Here is a 20,137-nt window from a genome sequence, read left to right as displayed (position 1 = left end):
CTTGTTTCCCTCACCTATAGATTAAAAGTTAATGCCGCAAATATGACAACTACATCTGATGCCGACATTCAGGAAACTGCTTTAGATGAAAAAGCCTGACCTGTGTGCCTGCATATTTTCCCAGGAGAGAAGGAGGGCACCGCTTCCCGTACGTACGGCTTGTCCTGACTGTCATTCTGCATTTTGAACAAAAAATGTCTTTGAAAGGAAACATGCTGCCAAATAAAAAATGGCTGAGCACGCTGGCACGCTTATGCGTTTTGAGGGCATAATCATCATCGACGTACAATCCTGCTGGATGCACTTGGCCTAGAGGTGGGAAGTCAGTAAAGTACATATATGTACAAGTATTTATTTTTCAACTTTTACTCCTGGCATTTTAACACAAACATCTGTGCTTTCTACTTTTAACATTTTTCAAACAGGCTTGTTATTTGAGTTTTTAATGCATTTGAGGGGAATGAATTAGGATTTATGATGCTTTACAAACCCCAACGACGGTGTTAGACGTCCCGCTGAAGAAACTCAGCCTCCTTTCTGGTTTGTTTACCAACAGCTCGGAAAAATCCTACTGATTCCACTATTAAGTTTAATAGCTTTTGAATTATGTCAAAATGATGTGAGGTTCAGTTAGCCTTGCACAGAAAATGGCCGATAGAAAGGGGGATTACTTTTTTTACTTTTATACTCTGTATACATTTCAGAGCTTGTACTTTCTTAATTTTACTTGAGTTAAGAAGTTTAATCAGTGCTTCTTCTTGAGAGAACAATGTGTGTTGCCTGCTCTGCTTGATCACAGGCAATCTTATCTGTTAATAGGGTTGTTTTTCTACTTGGAGCCAAACCTCAAGCTTGAAAAATCAGAATTCAGAGAATCATCTGTGACCGTGACAGGTAGTCTAACAGTTCTGCTATTAATATATCTGCTGTATCAGTCAGAATAACTGCAGATGTTAAGGTTTTTTTCTCTTCTTCGTTCGGGGAAAGTCTCTGACTGCCTTATATATTTAGCATTTCAAAATAAATATTCAGTCTGTAGTGGTTTCTTATCAGTATGCACATTCCATTACACTGCGCTTCCTGTCAATCATCTGACAGCCGCATGATGAAACGAAAGTCTACACCACGAACTACTCCCTATCAGCTTGTAGCCTAATATGTTGTGTTTCGTCTGGAAGGCTGCTATGCAAAGCTCGGATTCACGTTGTATATGCTGCACGACAATTGACGGACACGAGACAGTAGTAAGCGGGCTACAACTCTAAATGACAGCAGAGTTCTTCTTTAAGGATGAGAGCTCCGTGGAAGCCAGACAGACTGTGTTCTTTGCTTACAAAAGCCCTGAGGCGAGTTCCAGTTTAGCGAGAGAGGGAGAGACTCTGAAGCGATGCCATCCAATTTGGGGAAATATGTGACAGAAATTAGCCGTCGGTAGATGTAATGCAACTCACAAGTGATTTCGGCTCCTGAACACAGACATTCCTGGATTTGTTTGTGTGTGTACGTGTTGCACAACGCTGCCAAAGAAGGGGATGGTTTGCAGTGTGTGTTTGTGCATGTGTATTTGCACGGGTTCAGTGGGTAAAAACAGCCACATGATGTTTTGCTGCAAGTTCCCTTGGCATCTCGACCAGTCCCCCCTCCACCCCCCCCACCCCCACCCCTCCACCCCACATCTCCATGCAAAAGAGCTTGTCCGTTAGGAATGACGACAACTTCAGGAATGCCTTAACGGCCGCCAACCTAGCCCATGGTTTTGGATAACCCGCTATACGTCCCACATACAGTAAGGCTGTTGAGTAACACGGGGAGGTGAGTGCTATACCGAGGGCAGCTCTGTAAAAAAGCAAAAGAAGACTGACAAAAGTGAGAAAGGGACAGAGGTTGAGTCAGAGTGCAGCTGATCGGGGCCAACGGAGGAGCTGCCACAATAGTTCCCATTCAAAGCAGCAAGAAACAGCCACAGTTTCAGAGGCCAAATATTGTCATCAGAGAACATTAGCCAAGGGCTGAAGCGCTGCCAAGAGGCAGGCAGAGATCAAATCTGGCTTTGATGGCCAACAGTAACCCCATGCTCCCACCGCACGCCCTCTCTGATGTTTTGCGTCTTGGGTACTGTACACACAGACATTTCTGTATAAATAAATCCGTGTTTGTTAAGCTTTCTAGCTCAAACAGAGCTGTACACTGTATTGTCCAGTGGAGCTGCTTTTGTATTTGACGCCGTTTCCTTTGTTTTGCTCGTTTCAGTGTATTCTGCTGAGATTTCATTATGTACAGTTTGGAGACAGAAAAAGAAAGCCACATATATATATATATATATATATATATATATATATATATATATATATATATATATATATATATATATATATATATATATATATATATATATATATATATATATATATATATATATATATGGAATAAAAGTTTAAAGTGTAAAACTGCTCATCACATCCCGTGACACAAAAGTGTCGGGTGAAGAACAGTAACACTTGAGCTATTCTTAGAGCTTTATGGCTTCAAAGGTAAAAGGAGGCTCGTATATAAAAAGGGACAAAATTAAGTCCACATGCTCATTATAATTGATGTGATTCACCCTCTTAATCTGCCTCTGCCAGTCTGGCCATTAGATAATGATGTATCCTGTGTGCACGGTGACATTTTAGCCTGAGGGTGGCACTGGAGGAGAAAACAGTTCATCCTCTGGGGAGCATGAATGTGTTGGCTAACTTAGATTTGGCTATTTCTTGTTTTGAACTAGTAGCAGGACAGCTCGGGGGTCCCTACAAATGATAGTTTTAGAAACCATTTTTTTTTGATAAAGCAAGATATTCCATTTTCATTTCCATAGCGATGACAACAGTACAGTACAATATTGATTCTGAGTCACAGCAATGACAGCAATCAGTGAGTCTAGAATTGAAAATGAGTGCCATGCTTTCACAGCGGGGAGAGCCAAATGTCAACTCTACAGCCAGCGTTGTCATAATGTAGATGTACAGTTGCTTAAAGTGCAAAAGGAAAGAGAGACTGAATCATACGATGCAGAGAAACTGCCTTGTCATATTTTACCAGAGCCCATTTTTCAGGCTCTGATCCCTTAGAGGGGCTCAACACATGGATGATTACTATACTATTACTGCTGCTGCTGCTGCTGCAGCAGTTGTCTGGCAGGGAGACTCGTCTGGCCCTGGCTGCCGCTGCCCCCCCAACCTCTTCCATTCGTTCCAGACTGGAATGCCTATATTTAGAGTGCTCCTTTCCGCTGTTATGGCTGTTGGATCATTAGCCTCGTTTAACCCTTCTTTACCTCCAGCGAGCTGATTGGCTGAGGGCATGCCCCTCAGGAGTAACCCCCCCACCCCCCACCCCCAAACCCTGACTACACCACCCCACCTTCCCCTCTCAAATGTTGAGGAGGAGTGTGGGGGGTGGCATGAGTGGCCGCAAAGAAAAATCATAGCCATCCAATTGGAGTTGCTACCGGGGGCCTGAGGGTCACAGCTTCAGATGAAGGACAAAACACAAGATGATGATAATGATGATGCGTGGCTATTTTGGGGATCGGTTTCTGGCTTGAATGTGCATTGCCAGCACTCATTACCCTCGTCTCGCTTTGTTTGACAAGCTAGGGCGGGGCTAACCCACTAGTTTGACCCATGGATCATTTCTCTGGTGCCACTATTAGGTCAAAGTTTCCACTTAAAGGCATAATATAGGCAGTGATTCTGGATTTAAAAGTCTTATAGCATTTTACTCGAGATAAAGGTGCATTTCATTTGGTTGCCTGTGTAGTTTCTTTAACTTCGCTTCACGATGCATCAGAGAGTGAGGACAGAAGATGACAAACTAGCTAGCTACTCTAGTATTCCGTATAATATGTTTTGCTCACTTTTGATTGTCCTTGGCAATGGTGATTGTTTAGACATTGACAATGACTCCCATGATCCCACACAACCAGTTATTGTTTTGAGCGAGTGAATTGTGTTTCAGAAAGAGCAAAATCTGCCGGGCAAATTGCCAACTCCAATGAAATCTTGAAGCACATGCAGAGTCTCTACGGGCCTGAAGTCATAAACCTGATTATCCTCAAGCAGCATCCTTAAAACGTCATAAATGTAAGAATTTGCTGCTTTTCTTTATCATTTGTAACAATAAATGAAGAAAAAACATCATTTTTAAACATTTTTTAGACTAAACTTTAAATTGGTTGATCGTAAAAATGATAATCAGTTTAAGTGATGATTTAAATAATCGAACACTGCAGCCCTATCAAAATAAATGACGTCATTTGTTACTTATTAAAAACGTTTTGTATACAAATGGTACCCAGTATACACCAACGGACATCAACCAACCTTTGGACCACAACTACATTGTTTACATTTTCAGAAATTACAAATACTGTTTTTTTATACAATATTCATTTTTATTATGTTATTTCATCATGTTTTTCAGCTGCCAATATCCTCTCATCTCTGTCGTTCATTACATTATTATCCATCACAGGGTCTAATTACTATATTTTGAATCTGGAGTGTCCAAAATGGTGGAATTAAAGTGAAAGATCTGGACAGAAGATGATCCACAGAAAAGTGTAAATGTCACGACAAGAGTAACTGAAAAACAGAGGATGCATACATGAAACCAGACTGCTCCAGTAGACCATGCTCCAAACAAAGTGGAAGAAATTTGAGACTTGAGACTTTGAGAAATTAAGAGTTCATCTGCAGCAGTGAAACTGTTCTGGGCCATCACACATCTGCTGAAGGGGGATTTACTTCTTCCTATTTACATCTTGGCACCTAGATCGTCCTCGTCTTCCCGTCTTCATAGCTGAGCACTGATAAACAACATCGGCCTGCCAAGTTTTCCCCGTTTGTTGATTACTGTTGGGCCTGTTTTGATTTAGGGCGAGTGGGACTAATCCAAGATGATGTGATCTATCTATCTGTCAATCCGTGGCTCCGGTTAGCCAGAGAAGGCTGAATGAGCCTCCACATACCACACACACAACAACACTCTTTGCTGATTGGTGAGAATACCCAAACCGATCTGACCTGACAGCTGAATGTGATGTCAAAGTTTCTCTGTTTGAATTTGATCTAATACTTAGGAGTAAGAAGATATCTGCCACTTTGAGTTTTTCCACGCTATTTAAAACAGCGCAGAAAAACAGGCATATCATTACTACAGCCTGTTCGACAAATTAGGAGATAGAGAAGAAAATTGAGTGAAACTTTCTGTGCGAATTCCACTGCATGCTTTCACTGCAAGCACGAAGAGGTAGCAGAAGAGCTCGGATCTTTCTGTTTATGTCTATGGCGTCATGATGATATGTCTGGCTGTGTGTGTGTGTGTGTGTGTGTGTGTGTGTGTGTGTGTGTGTGTGTGTGTGTGTGTGTGTGTGTGTGTCCATACCGGTGTGGATCTGCCGATGGGCCTCCAGGGATTCCTCTGTCTGGAACTGGGCACCACACTGGTCACAAACTATGGCCTTCTCACCAGCTGCACGACAACAAGAGACAAAAGAGTGGAAACATTTTACACATCTATACACATGAGCCACGTTAGAAAAAGCTGTGCGAAATGGAGAGGAAAAAAAAAGGCACCTTAAAGCAGACAAAATAAAAACACTCAAAACCATCAACTCTTCATCATAATTTCATTTTGAAATATCTTTTTCTTATTTGTGTTATGTCATATTTATCTTGTCTCTTTGTCTGTGACCTGACATCATTGTAAATGAAGGCAACCGAAACGGCTCTTCAACTTTATATAAATCTTTGAAAGAATGAATGAAATTATGTTAAAGTTTAAAACAACATTCAGCAGGGTACCTGTATTCTCAAAAATCTTGTCTAGACCACAACTTCTTCAGGCAGCTTCAACAAAATCAAGGATCGACTGTTTAACACAGGCAACCCAAAGTTCAATTACAAATGTAGCTTTTTGAAGATATTTACTGAAATCTGCAGAAATAATGCGGATAAGTAACAAGAAATGCCAGCACAGAAATGCAAAAGCCATTGTTTGACCACTGGAAAGTTTATATTTCAACTGTTAAACATATCAAAGCCATAATAAAAAAAAAAAAAATCAAAAATCACATGTCAGTACAAGATACTCCTAAACAAATATCTATATAAAATAGCTATCTGTTTGAATGAGCATGTTCTAGACTTTCCAAGAATGTATGTGACATGCACAAGATTTTATTGATAAAAACAATAAATACTGACTTCTCAGTCCATGTTAACCCTATGATAATAATATGTTAATAGCCGTTTACTTCTCCCTCACTTCTGTTTCTTTTATTTGCTTAAATTGGATGTTGACAACTCTGACAACATGCTCATGTCTTGCAGTGTGATTTTTCATAATACAAAATCATACATTTTAGTATTTGATTGATTCATGGGTGTATTGCAAGATATAATTTAACCTACATTTAGATTTCTAAATTGGTAAGACAAACTATCCGCCTTCAGATTGCCTGGATTTAGGTCCAAATGGTATGAGTATGGATATAGTAGCAGCAGGTGTCATCCCCTTACCCAAAATGCTGGATTATCGTGTCCATGTTTGTGAAAGTTCATGTGACACACACAGTAAGCAACACATTATAATGAAGCTCTACCATTCGGCAAGTCTAGTTCGTCAGATGGATATTTAAAGTACACACTCTTTGTGTCAGAATGAACGATTGCCCTGACTGAAATTATTTTGCACAGTTTTATCAGCAGATAATAAAACATACAAGTCTGATGCATTCCTGCACTTAACTCGAGGCCATAAAGTTACTGCTGAGTACTCTTCCACATTTGTTGCACCACACGCTTCTGTTTATGCAAGTAGATCAAGTATGTAGCCCTTGAGCTACGGTCTGGATTGCCATGTTCGCCTTTACTTTATGAATGTGTACAACCTTGTACGATAAAGGGAGAGACAGGAGGACTGGCATGCACACACACACACACACACACACACACACACACACACACACACACACACACACACACACACAAACACACACACACAAACACACACACACAGTGCCGTTGGAGGGCACATCGGATCAGGCCCGGGCAAACGACTTTTTATGGCTTGGCACGAAACATTGTACATGCCATACACATCACACATCAAACAGACACACGCACGCACACATTTCACATCTGGATATTGTGTGTGTGCGAAACAGCCGCGCGTGCGTGTGTGTGTGTCTGTTTCCAGTGTAAGCACAGAGCGATCTCTCCAGACCAGACCTTGGTTTGTTCTTGGCACAGCCTCCTGGGTTACGACACCTCCAGAGAGAGAAAGAGAACACAATGAAAACAGGAAGCCAATTCTTAGATGACAGAAAAAAAAAAAGTCAGGGAGAGATGGCTTGTGTGGTTTTGCAACCGCAGTGACATTAGGGAACGGGCTGTACTGTAATAAGCCCTACCAAAAGCAGAAATGACACGAACCGTACATGACAGAGTGTGCCTGCCAGTAGAGTGCTTATGCAACAAGTTATGCAAAAGATGGTACGCTGCACAAGTGAGCGTGACTAGATCATAAGTCACTGCAACGCAACCTGTAAAAACAGGAAATCATGAATTTGTCTTTGATATGACAAGTTTTATTTCCATTTAGCGACGTTCAACTAAATACTCTGAACTGGTGAGCAACGTCCTTTTTAATTGGCTGCATATTCAGGAGGCATAATTTGCAGTGCGAGCGTATGGCGCGCCAGTGTCAAATGCACAGATGAGCATATGGCCGAATTAGCTGGCAAAAGCAGCCACTTAACCTTTGGAGAACAAGACATGTAGCGGAGATGTAGACAGAGTCCCCCAACACACCCACTGATGTCCCTCATTTGCATTAATCACATAATACCTCCGTTGCTACTTCAACTCCCTGATTCATCATTGCTGGATCAGCTGTAACTATTAATTTTTTTCTTACAGTGTGCTACTGTTGCTCTGCTAACCTGGATTGGTCTCTTTCCATCGTATTGATTCGACCTCATTGATTGCTCTTGCAGGGACCCTGACTGTAACCCTGACTCCATCATGTGCTATTCATTGACTAATATCACTGCTCAAAGTAAATAAACACCAATGCGCGGGGTGCACAACCCAGTAACTAGGTCAAATTGTGATCATCTTGACAGGTATTGCGATTGAGATCTGATTTACAAGTCGTGCGAATGATCAGATTTGCATCATAATTTTCATTTTCACAGAAGAAAGTGATTAAAACCAAGATGATGTAACATCTGATGCAAATTCTAGGCCAGGATACCTCTGCAGCACTACAGTACTTTAATATACACATTTTACTTTCATTTTGGTAATGAACTGTTTGCCTTAACTTTACTGCTAACCATTTCCCAAAACGTGTTGCAGTGCCTTGGATTCGAAACAGAGTTTTCCTACTTTTCCTACAGGGCTGAACTGATTTCCGTAATATATGAAAACAATGTTAAAATTTGCTTGACAATAAGTCTTCCGTTGCGGTGAATATTATAGCCAAGTAAGTTTCATTATAAGCAAATTTCCATTAACCTTCCTTCATTGCCACCACTGAGGTGCCCCTGAGCAAGGCACTTAACCCCCAGCTGCCTCAGATGGATTCCACAGCAGGCAACAGATCAAACTGTGATTGTAGCGGGCAGCTCCCAGGTGTGAATGTGTGTAACTGTGTGAGTTTGTGTGTTGCCGCGAAAAGAGCATTCATGCTCAGGAAATCTAATCTGGTTAGAAAAATGAATGGAGACCAATGGCTGCCTGGAAGGTTAGAAAAACAGTCACGAGTATGTTTTTCAGTATTGTAAAATATAGGCGATCCGTCGTAAATCAAGCTAACACTGGCACGGTTACTACAAGTAATGACTCTGTCTAACAGACAGTGGAGCACAGTATAACCAGTCTTCTGGGAGGCCAAGAGGCGTGTGCTAAATGGGCCAGGGATAGGATTTTAGTGCAGGGCATGCCCCTGCTTGTGGCACAAGGACATAAATTGTCAGGAAATGCCTGCATGGTGCCTTGCTTCAAGGAGAATGGAGTTGTGTGAGGTCACCGCGGGGCAAAGGGGGGAGGAAAAAGTGGGAGTACAGGAACCCAGGGTACACACGGCCAGGCAGCCACCCAGCCAGATGCCCGTCACTCTAGTTAGCCAGCTAAGTGCTAACAGGGGGGGCCTCCGCCTGGTAACAGCCGCCATCAGCCATTTTCACTGCCAAATTAAAGTGATAAATCTTGAGGCCCCTTTGATCGCGAGAGGGTGAACTTGTTAGTTAGGAGAGAAGGGGTAAGAGGGACAGAGGAGACACACACTTGACATCAGCTGTTACTCTTGTCTCGTGTGTTATCCGTCGACAAAAAAACTACACTCTAACCAGGGGCCCATTCAAGACTGCACTGTAGAATTTGAAGGCAACATCAAAACGAACTTTTCATTAAGCAAGATTTCCATTTGCACATTAAAAAAAAAAAAAAAAAAAAAAAAAAAATGATGGCATCCCCTCGCTGCTCACCAGGAAATGTTGGAATAAATAAAAACCACAAGCTTATGTGAAGTCAATAAAAATTAATCATCTCAAAATTAAAGAGACCAAAGTGAAAAGAGGAATCTCCAAATGGTAGACTCCCCCGTCGACTCTGTCAGTAGGGAGTCCTGTGTCACATTGCCACAGATTCAGCCCTGAGCTGACATAATAAAAGTTGCACAACTCATGCTGAGTTAGTGTGTGTGTGTGTGTGTGTGTGTGTGTGTGTGTGTGTGTGTGTGTGTGTGTGTGTGTGTGTGTGTGTGTGTGTGTGTGTGCGCGTGTGTGCACATTGGGAGGTGAGGAAGGGGTGGTGATCAGGTGCCACATGCCACTGAGGCAGCTTCCCTTTTCGCTTCCCTCTCTGAAAAATTGCACAACAGTTGTTGCAGCGCGGTGTGGCTCGGTTATTTCATAAAGGGCTGTAAAAGAGAACAAGCCAGAGAAGGCTCCATGCCAATCAGGAAACTTCCTACAAAGCCTGGGAGCAAAGAGTAATATAACGGTCTCGTATATACTGTAAACTTGATCTGTCTTAACAGGCTTTTCATTCCCTTTGTAAAGACAACTTTCCTTCATACGGTGCCACAGTGCTTCTAGAAACACTAACCTCTCAACGTGCTGTGAGTTCATGCTAGTTTGAACAGCAGCTGTGAGTAGAAGGTGCATATATGCTTCCTTGGTTTCTTGGAAGGCATATTGAGTAATTTCACAACTTGTTCTATAAGGTTTTGAAGTCGTTTCCTTCTTCTTTTGAGTGTGTTTAGTCCTATAATGAAGATGTAAAGTTAGCAGGCAAGGGGAAGAAAACAGATATTTCGGTTGATCAAACATAATACCAAGTCAAGTCTATTACTTCTTTCATACTTGGCAAAACCCCCTGCAAAAATGTATTGGCTCTGGCTTCGATCGGCTGTGATGGAAACACATGACCTGGGCGGAAACGCTAATTTTCGCCCCATTTTTTGGCGCAATGTTATGATGTGTGTTGAAGTTCAGGCCGCTGGCTTGTTCATACTTCTACATCGGTCTTTGATTAAGCACCGCATGGACATCGCTCAGTTGGCATTGAGTTTGAAAGAGAGGCTAAAGTAGAGGATATGAAGAAGCAACCACCACCTTTGCGAGCTCCGTAGCTACCTCTATTACCATTCCGGAAAAAAAACAATGTGACTCATTCAGAAATGTTAATGATTAAAACTTTTTATAACTAGTTTAAAGTCTTCTAGAGCTGATAATCTGATGAAGGAAATGACCCGCTGCTATCTACTGTTCCCTGTTGTCCGGTGCATTTGTATGTGTGGAAAAAAAATAAGTATAGATAGCATAAATATTTAGTTGCACATGATGTACTTTGTGTACTGTAAGGGCTCAACTTATACTTGATAAACAAAACTTACCTCACACTTTACAATGTAATTATTATTATTAAGACAGGGATTTATGTGTTTGCTTTGTCAAACCACTTTTGGTATGTCAGAGGCCTTTTCAAGCTGTCAAAGTCTTAATCTGAAGTAGCAGTCAGACTTTAGTCAGCTGTCATGTCACATGGATCCCCTCATGCTAAACAGGAGTCACAATACTGTCATCTTTTTTGTTCATTCTGTAAATCTGTTGTAAAACTGCTCTATAAATAATACTTGTGATTACTGCTGGGTCTAGTTGACTTTAGGTGCTTTAACCACCTCCTTGGCATTATTCAAGAGTGTTTCACTTAAAGTTAACTGCTGTGGGCTTCCCCCAGCAGAGGCAACATTTCGACGTGATGAGGGTTGTGGATTAGCCCACTGAGCAGGCCTCACAGGGAAGTGATGGTGCATTCCCTTGCCTGTAATTTCCCCTGACATGCTAAGTGCTCATTCTCCCATTTCCCTAAATAATGTGGTGTGCAATGGTGCATTGTCCTATTTGCTATTACACTCATTCCACGTGTGCATGGAATGGGAGCTGCGAACGCGAACCATCGTTAGGTTATGATGCAGAGACGCCGAGCAGGGAAAAAGTGAGCTCAGTGCCCATTTGGGAGTTTGTGGGTGTGATAAGTGTGTTTGGGTGCAACGGCACACTATCGCCACACTCACATCATCCAGCTCGGCTATGTGATCTCATAATGCTGCCATTCAGAGGCTCTTCTCATTCAAAATGTCAGACACAGAGAAAGGCCCTGTTTGTTTGGGGTGATACTCTCTTGTTTTTCTTTGCATCCTGCTGAAGACTAAATATTTTTTGTGACTGGATGCCCACGCGCAGACTTGACACTTGTTGTTCCAACCTACTTTCTTTCACAGGTAGGGCATATATGCTAAGTTTGCAACAGATGTCCCCCCTTGGGAGATCTCAGTCTAAACAGAATCTTTCATCAAAGACAATCGCAGAATTAAACATAAGAGATAGAGAGCCTGTCTTTGCTCATAGCGACACACTAAAAGTAGGACACCGTGTTGATATGAGAGCTAAACATTTCATACTGCAGAACAGAAAAAAATAAAACTTTCTTTCTATCTTCTTTAACAAACGCTGGTCATTTCCTAATCTGAAGGAGCCATCACACTTCCACATTGCAACACATGCATTGAATTACCTTACTTTGCCTGTTAAACACTATGCTGACATTAAGCGTGTGTATGACAACATGCAATTCTTAAATCAGGAAATGAGCAAAATCATGCAGATGTCTCCTGTTCCCCACAATATAGTCATCAAAATAAGTCATCGAATGGTCTCACATGCCTGCTTGCATGAGATGGCATGACACCATTTAGCATTCATCACACAAAAACACCCTGTCTAAGAGCTTCCGCACTGAGAGAAGGCTCAACAATAGAGCTCGACTGTTCCAGGAGAATCAGCCTGCTGTAAAACATACAGTGCCAAATTCAACTCTGGAGAATCCATCACATGTGAAAACAACATGATGAACAAACACCCCTGATGCTTGTGAATAAAATGCCAGCTGTCTTTAACCTGACTCTGCTGTACTTCTGGTCATTAACATGCAGCAAAAGCTTGCAAAATTTCTGATTTGTTTAAAAGTTTGGGAACGACAAAGCATGCTACATTCTAGCTTGCTCTCCTGTGGGCTAAGGCTTGGGCTGGAGCTATCAAAATTCCCTGGAACTGTTACTGCCAGGAACTGCTTTTAAAAGGAAGTAAGAGGTACGTTCAGCCCATTGTGTTCTGCATTTCTAGTGTGATCAGACCTGCACAGATTAGGCAAATAATGACCTAAGAAACAGCATTGGCTGTTTATTAATGTCATTTTTGCACAGGAAACAAAATCATCATTGGTCCATTTGTTGGATCATTTCTTTCAGAACTCTCCATTGATGCGATGAAAAAAAAAAATCTAATTTATCCAATAAGAAATGTTGAGTGCTGCAGGCCCCACCCCAAAAGTGCCTTTATTACAAGGGTAAATAATGTCCCTGGAATTGAATTTAGACCCTGGTCCCTGTTGTGGATATACACACTCAGTCCCTGGGGAAATTAACTGCATAGAAACTAGCTTGTCTGCGCAGACATAAAAGTTTGTGCGCTATCATTTAGATTGAGCTAACCCATTTGTATTTTGCATAAAGAGGCTTGAAATTCATGTCTTAAAGAGAGACTTCAATGACAATTTGGGCAAGTTAAATCTAAGATGATATTGTCTTTTGTTCTGTCAGTATGAAGTGGGTGTTTCCATGTGACTAAAAACCTGTCCCAGGTAATATTCCCCCATCAGACATTTCTTCTAAAATGCACAGGGCACACTGACCTGAAGAGTTACTTCATTTTACAACAGCAGGAGCTAGGTCTTACATTAAAAGACTGCCGACAACTTGCAGAAATCCTAATTGGCTGGTTGATTCTTGTGCAAGAATGAAAGGTTAACTTGACCTTAGAAATCTTCAGTTCTGATTTTTGTCTCTTTTTTAGTTCCCGTGCAGGCCTGGTTCTCACAGGGCAGGACACACTTTACTGTATGCACACATATTTCTGCAGGAAAGTGGCTGAATGATCCGTTCGCAGGAGTCAGAGAGGCTAAATGGGAAATTAAAAAGGCTAATTACAGTGTATCTGTCGATGGCCGACCAATATCACACTCAGTGGTTTTTAACAGTGTAAACAGGGCAGGGGAGAGTGAGGGAGAGCGAGGGAGAGCGAGGGAGAGCGCGAGGCAGACAGACAGATTAGGGGAGGGAGAACGTGCATGTGTGTGTGAGTGTGACAGAGGGAGGGAGGCAGACAAGCGCAGTCACCAACAAAAACATCGCCTGGCTGTTCACTGAGCCTACATAAATGGCTTACGTAAGACAGTACTCTCAGTACCAAAAAGCAGCAAAAATCCATAAACACACATCCCCCCTCCTACACCCTGCACACATTCACACACATGTTGGTTTGCCTGCACTTGGAAGGACCTCCATTCATTCCCTTAACCATGAAATACGACTTCCTCTGTCTCGACTAGACTCATGTCCTTAATCCTCAAAAAAGTGAAGCAATTGACGAAATTACATTTAATGTCGAAAAAAGCCCTTTATACCCTGCATCTAAAATTCAATCTGGTTCACATACAAATAGCAAAACAAGTACACATGCACAGTCACGGGAACACACACAGACGCAGTATGCTGTCAGAACAATGAGTACAGACACCACACGCTCTCTCTCTCTCTCTCTCTCTCTGTCTCCCCCCCCACTCCCTCCCTGCCTCGCTCTACCTTCCGCGTTATAACGAGACGTGCTGTACAGTTTTATTTACACCAGCCTCTTATCAGTGGTACAGCAGCACAGACACTGCCAATTGGAGAGGACAGGCCATGGTACTGCCTGTACCCTGTAGTGGAGTAGGTGTGTACCGCCATGCTCCCAGCACGTTTTTATCAAGGCTCAGGAAAGGCTGGGCCCGCGCCAGGCTGCCTCTCAAAAATAATAAAATAGACTCACGCATACAAACACACAGGTTGAGTTTGCAATAAGTCACCATGACTACGGGGCACGTTATTATGCAGGTCCGGCAGCATACCATCGAGACATTTTCCTTTTTCTGGGATGTAAAGGGATAAACCCACCTTAAGATATTTTAAACACCTTTTCATTCGCATGAGAAGTATTTAGCGAATGCATTTTTAGCAGACGTGTCTCTTAATGCCTGCAAGGAAGCATGTGACAGATGGCAACATGCAGGAGGGGGCTTAGTTCAATATCAAATACAACCAGGGTAGAGTCCTTATAATGCTTTTTAGCACAGAAGAAGACTTGTAAAGTAATTTCATAAAAATATTAAGGCTATCCAATTATTTCATAGACTAACAGGTGGCATCTGAAAACAGTCATTCAGTAGCCTATTTAACAAGAGTTTTAAATGTTAAAAAGAAGATAATTCATATGTATAAACAAAAAAAAGTAGCATTAATTTTCAAGTTGAATTTGTCTGTCGCCATAGCAATGTATTGTCACTGGGTAAATATCAAATGTATGGAATTACATGAGGCACTTTTGGTAGTTTGCAGCATAACTGCAATAATATCTAACTTATAATTATCCTGACAGCAATAGGTTGGAATTGTATCATTTCGAGTCTGTCTTGTGTTAGCATTGAGGCTAGCCTACAACCTTGGAAATATATGATAAACAGTGCAAACATTAAAATGGGAAAAATAAAGCACCTGGCACTGAGAATTCATAACAGGAAATATTAGCCAATATGCTAATATCATATATATTAAAGCAATAAATAATAGTCAATAGAAAAGAAAATTGGCCTCATATAGTGAAACGCTAATGGCGGACAGCTAACTGAGTAGCAGGCAGCCTAGCTTAGACATATAAGCTTAGCGAGCAGTTAAGCTAACAAGGTGTAACCTAGTCTACTGCCATGACAACAGTTTGAACTCAGTGGCTTACCAGCTAGTCAAGAAGTTCATCTGGTTGGTTTCCTTAAATTAAATTATATTAAATTCATTTATCAATAAGAAAAACTCACATTAGGCTCATCGCGCCACGCCACCTCACTTTAATTGTCATATTGGCATGAAAACCACTGTGCGAAATGGTTTTCTAGCTGTTTTTAGAAGTTGAAATATGCTGAGCTTTTCAGGGCAAGTTGCCGAGTCACACCAAGCTGTTTTGTTGAAAAGCTGCTTTTCCAAGGTGTTTTTCTGAGTGGCCGCACCTGTAAGGCAAGTTTCTATGTGTTCAACCACTTTATCAGTGTTTCTGTAAATGTGCCAGTGTTAGCCAGCTGGCTAATTTTGCAACTGTGGTCCCTTGGCAAGATGTTTTATAACCAATAATGGTGATATTTTTGGGGAGATCTTTCTTTCCTTTCTTTGTTGCTCTCGTGTTTTTGGCTATTTACTCATCCTTTATTTATCCAGGGAGGTTTCATTGACATAAAAGATCCCTTTTTCCAGGACGTCCTTGTCGAGATGGCAGCAAAAGTCACATCAAAAATCTGTTCTCAATACACGAAACACATACACATACCATACATAAAAGCAACACTAGGGAAACAGAGAAAGAAGTGAGGCATACAGGCCAAAACAGCGATATCCATAATGCATACCACCTCGAGTCAAGGATTATGTAAAGCAGCAACAAGTTTCCTTCAGGGCTGTTTGTAAAAAAGACCTTTAAAGGTGTTCAAAGAGGGGAGTGCTTCTAAGGTCATGGTATGTGAGCAACATTACTGATTTAGCCCTGTTTGATCTGAGCTTTGGAGATGTTGCTATAATTAATAAGATCATGAAATGGATGGAACAAGATGAGACGGTAGCTATGTAGTAGTAAAGCAGTAAACATCAAAGGACAATCAACATCCAAATGTGGTGTTACACAGTGTAACAGGGTGTTCTGGGCAAAGTAGTTGTACATGGAACATACATCCTGCACTATGAGGTTGATATTGCAGTAACTACCAAACAGGCACCGGTTCTCAAAAATATTAGTTAGACACACAGGCAGAAATGACTTTATAGTGTGGGCTAACACAGCGCCATAGATTAGGAGATAATCTTGCTTTTCTGTGAGCTGGGGTGGGGGGTGGGGGGTTGGACGGGGGTAGACAAGCCATCAAAAGCGCAGGAACATGTCGGCTCCCGATGATATTGTTATCGACGGAGAGGAAGAAGAAATCAAAGGGAAGTGAGAGAGCACGAGGAAGAGGGAGGGAGAGAAAAAGGAGGAAACAGATGAAGACAGAGAATATTCAGGTCGCATTTGACAGCTTTACGGTCTGTTGCGCCGAATGGGATGTCTAGGGACGTGGCAAAGCAGACAAATATTGACTTGCAGAGCGTTCGAATGCACACACATATACACACAGGGCACACCGACAAGGAAAATACACAAGACACTTCCACATGAAGCCTCTAAATTCAAGGCCCCCCCCCCCAAAAATGGATGAGCTCACATTGCAACATCAGTCACCCTTGTTTTTTGCCCAGCTCAACCTCTTAATCCATTTTGCCAGCAAACCAATTTGTTTGTCCAGTAGGTCACAGACAGTTCCCTGCCCTCACTGTTCCCTGTTCTCTTGTACTGTTTATTTCTCCCTCTCCTCCGCCTTACTTTCTCTGAACGATGAAGCCATTTCCAGAGCTTTTTGCCCCCTGGGAGATCGAGGGCATCTCAGTCCACACATCCGTCCCTCCTCCTCCTCCTCCTCCTCCTCCTCCTCCTCCTCCTCCTCCTCCTGCTTCCTCCTTTCCTGCATGCAGTCCCTTCCTCTCATCTACCTCGCTCTCTCTCTTCGTCTTTACTTTCAAACTGTCTTGACGTCAGAGGAACCTGGTTTAAAGTGTGCACCGACACAAACTCACGTGAATTATTTAAACCTATTTCTTTAGCTTCCCAAACTGACCTAACTTCTTGTTTTCGAGATAAGACCAATCAGATTACTATGGATGCAGTACTGGGTACATAATGTTTGCATGGGGTAGTGATAACAGTGTCTTATCATTTTGTCCTTAAAACGTGTTTATCAGAGATCTCACCCTGATTTTACTCAATTCTTTCACTTAATCTGTGTTTTGTTATATTCCGACTGCATGTATTTTCTTTTGTATAAGTTTTCTTTTATTTATTTGTCGACAAGAGCATCTCGACAGATACTGGGCTGGATTTCCATGAAATCATGTACGTACATCCTTGTTGCTTATTAGGATGAATCCTAATAATAGTGTCTTATCATTTTTCTTTGAAACATATTTCGAGAGCTATTATCCTGATTTTATTTTATTTCTTTCACTCAAGTTGTTTTTCGTGTTTTTGTCATTACATGTCTGTCACTTTCCCATAACTTTTCTTCCAGTTGACTTTATTGTATCTAGTTGCTTGGATGCATACTTTTTTTTTAGATTACAAATCAAATTTATATATTATTTATCAATTACATAATCTCTGTCTCATTACTTAATTGTATGGCTTTATGTAGTTAGCAGAACTCTTTTGAGGCTGTCTTCCCTTGAACTCACTGCAGAGAAACCAACAGGAGGACTTTACAACACTGTTCAAATGGTGCCACACAGACAAGTTTTAAAGCAAATGTTTACTACTATCTGATGGCTTTTGTTTGCTATGGCCCCGGGTTTCTGACATAAAACTGGCATGCAGCACCATATCCTTGTGTTTGTAAAATAAAGATGGTAAATAAAATGTTATAACTGCCAGAAATGATAAGAAAAAAGAAAATTAGGTCGAGGTTGTTAAAACTTGTACTTTTTGCCGTGTGCAAGAACACACATGCGACCATATATGCCCTACCTTGCTGTCCAGTAGTAGCAATTACCCTGCTGTTGCCAGACACTGACCAAGTGTTTAAAAACACCCCCACCCTCTCCGAACCCTAGCCTCCCCTCCTCCATGGCTGCCCCTTGAGGTGAAAGGTGCCATGTGTTTTCAGCTTTGCTTTCAACCCCCCTCTGTTTTCAAAAAGAGAGGGGAAAATGAGGCTTTGACATGTATCCGCGTGCTCCTGCAGGCCATAGACGCCATGATATCGTCAGGCTCTTGAGTGGGAGTGTGTATTTGTGTGTGCATGTTGGTATGTGTGTGTGTGTGTGTGAAGAAGTGCAAGGAAGGAAACAAGAGCTGGATGCATAGAGGAACCACCGGGGGCTCTCCTGGTGTGAGGAGGCAGGAAGTAAGTTAGGCTGCTCTAAAATGCCAAAGTGGACCATTTCTTACAAGCCTCAGGGTCTGGTATTAATAGATCCTGGTAGGACAGGGGTGGCTGGGTGGGCTTCTGGTGAAATATATGCAGACTTAAGTGACCTACTACAGTCTGAGCCTTCCGAAGTTTGATGAAAGTGGCCTTGATCAGATTAAGCTAAACTTGATGTGTACTTGAAGTACTGAATATGATGTTTGGTGATGTAGTGTGGAACTTGTGGAGCTTCACTATCCTGAAATAAGATGACAATGATTTAATGCAGACAATACTCATGTCAACAAACTCAAGCAAGCATGCAATGGTTTGATGATGATTTAAAGGTTTGGCTCTCTGACAGCACCGTGCCCCAAACTACTTGGTTAGGTTTAGGCAAAAGATAACAAGTCAAAAAAACTGTTAGTTATATCAGTTAACTCGTGTACATAAGTGTTAGTTATAAAATAGTTTTGTATCACCTTGGACATGAAAAGCAGTCTCCCGGTTGAGATGTCTTGTGTTTGAACCCATCCATTCCCTCTGAAAGAAATCCCTATGTTGATTTAGTTGCTCTTTCTACTCGCGGAATTATTACTATAGAGGTAGCCTAGGAGTTGCTAGCCTCATAAGTTCTACCACACCTCTCCAGATGTTTTACTATTATCAGTCATCATGTAGCAATGATCTGTCCGATCAGTAACTTTCATTGATATCAGAATTGAACTGAGGTCAGAGAGCTCTAAACTAATCAAATGGAGACGCAGTACAAGGTCAATCTAGAGCAGCGAGTGAGCTGTGTGGCATAGTAAGTTAATGTATAACCCGTCCACAGTCATTCACAGCAGAGCAACCACAAGAATAAGGAACGGGCAATCGGGAAAGACTGGACTTCATGCGCTCTATATATGCGACTGACAACAGCTTTTTCAGATAATGCAGCTTAGAAAAGTCAGTGTGAGGTCGCAGTGTTTTCAACAGTATTATCTTGCCAGTGCGCTGTTAAAAGCCGCCGCGACATCTCTCAAACCATGACATTTTTTTCCATGTACTTTGCTCTTTTTAATTCCTCCAAGGGAGCTCATCTCTGAGCCTTGTTTATTTCCCCAACAGCTCGTCAACGTTCCTGTTGAATTTCTGTTGCCTAGAACTTCAAACCAGCTCAACAGTACTTTTCCAAAGCATTTTGACATGAAACAGAATCTGGCAACACCACTCAAACAACAACAAAGCGCTTCTGTATCGTTACTGCGTCCAAGAAGTGTTAGAAGCAACCATTTTTGGGAAATTCTTGGAAACCATTGATATTTGCAGATTGTGGCATTTTTTTGTATATGAATAATACGACAAAGCCCTGCTAGTAGCACCATAAGGCAGGATTGTTCAACAGAACAAACGACACAGAGAACATTCAAGCCTCGCCAGTGCTGCCAATGAAAAAGACTGCTGTCCCTGCA

The 20,137-nt window shown here is 41.8% G+C and overlaps 1 protein-coding gene across 3 annotated transcripts in view; it reads right to left on the bottom strand.

Annotated features, from left to right (window-relative positions):
- The window catches only part of zbtb16a (zinc finger and BTB domain containing 16a), a 164,009-nt gene that overhangs the window by 61,345 nt on the left and 82,527 nt on the right, over window positions 1–20,137 (bottom strand). For all 3 annotated transcript variants that reach the window (XM_037120552.1, XM_037120551.1, XM_037120553.1), the window contains exon 4: window positions 5,428–5,514. In XM_037120552.1, the coding sequence (XP_036976447.1) occupies window positions 5,428–5,514 (87 nt within the window). The remainder of the gene's footprint in view (window positions 1–5,427; window positions 5,515–20,137) is intronic.

This window comes from Acanthopagrus latus, chromosome 13, assembly GCF_904848185.1.
Source record: "Acanthopagrus latus isolate v.2019 chromosome 13, fAcaLat1.1, whole genome shotgun sequence".
NCBI classification, from domain to species: Eukaryota; Metazoa; Chordata; class Actinopteri; order Spariformes; family Sparidae; genus Acanthopagrus; species Acanthopagrus latus.
The sequence above is the reverse complement of the archived record's forward strand: the minus strand, read 5'-3'. Positions and strand labels throughout refer to the sequence as shown.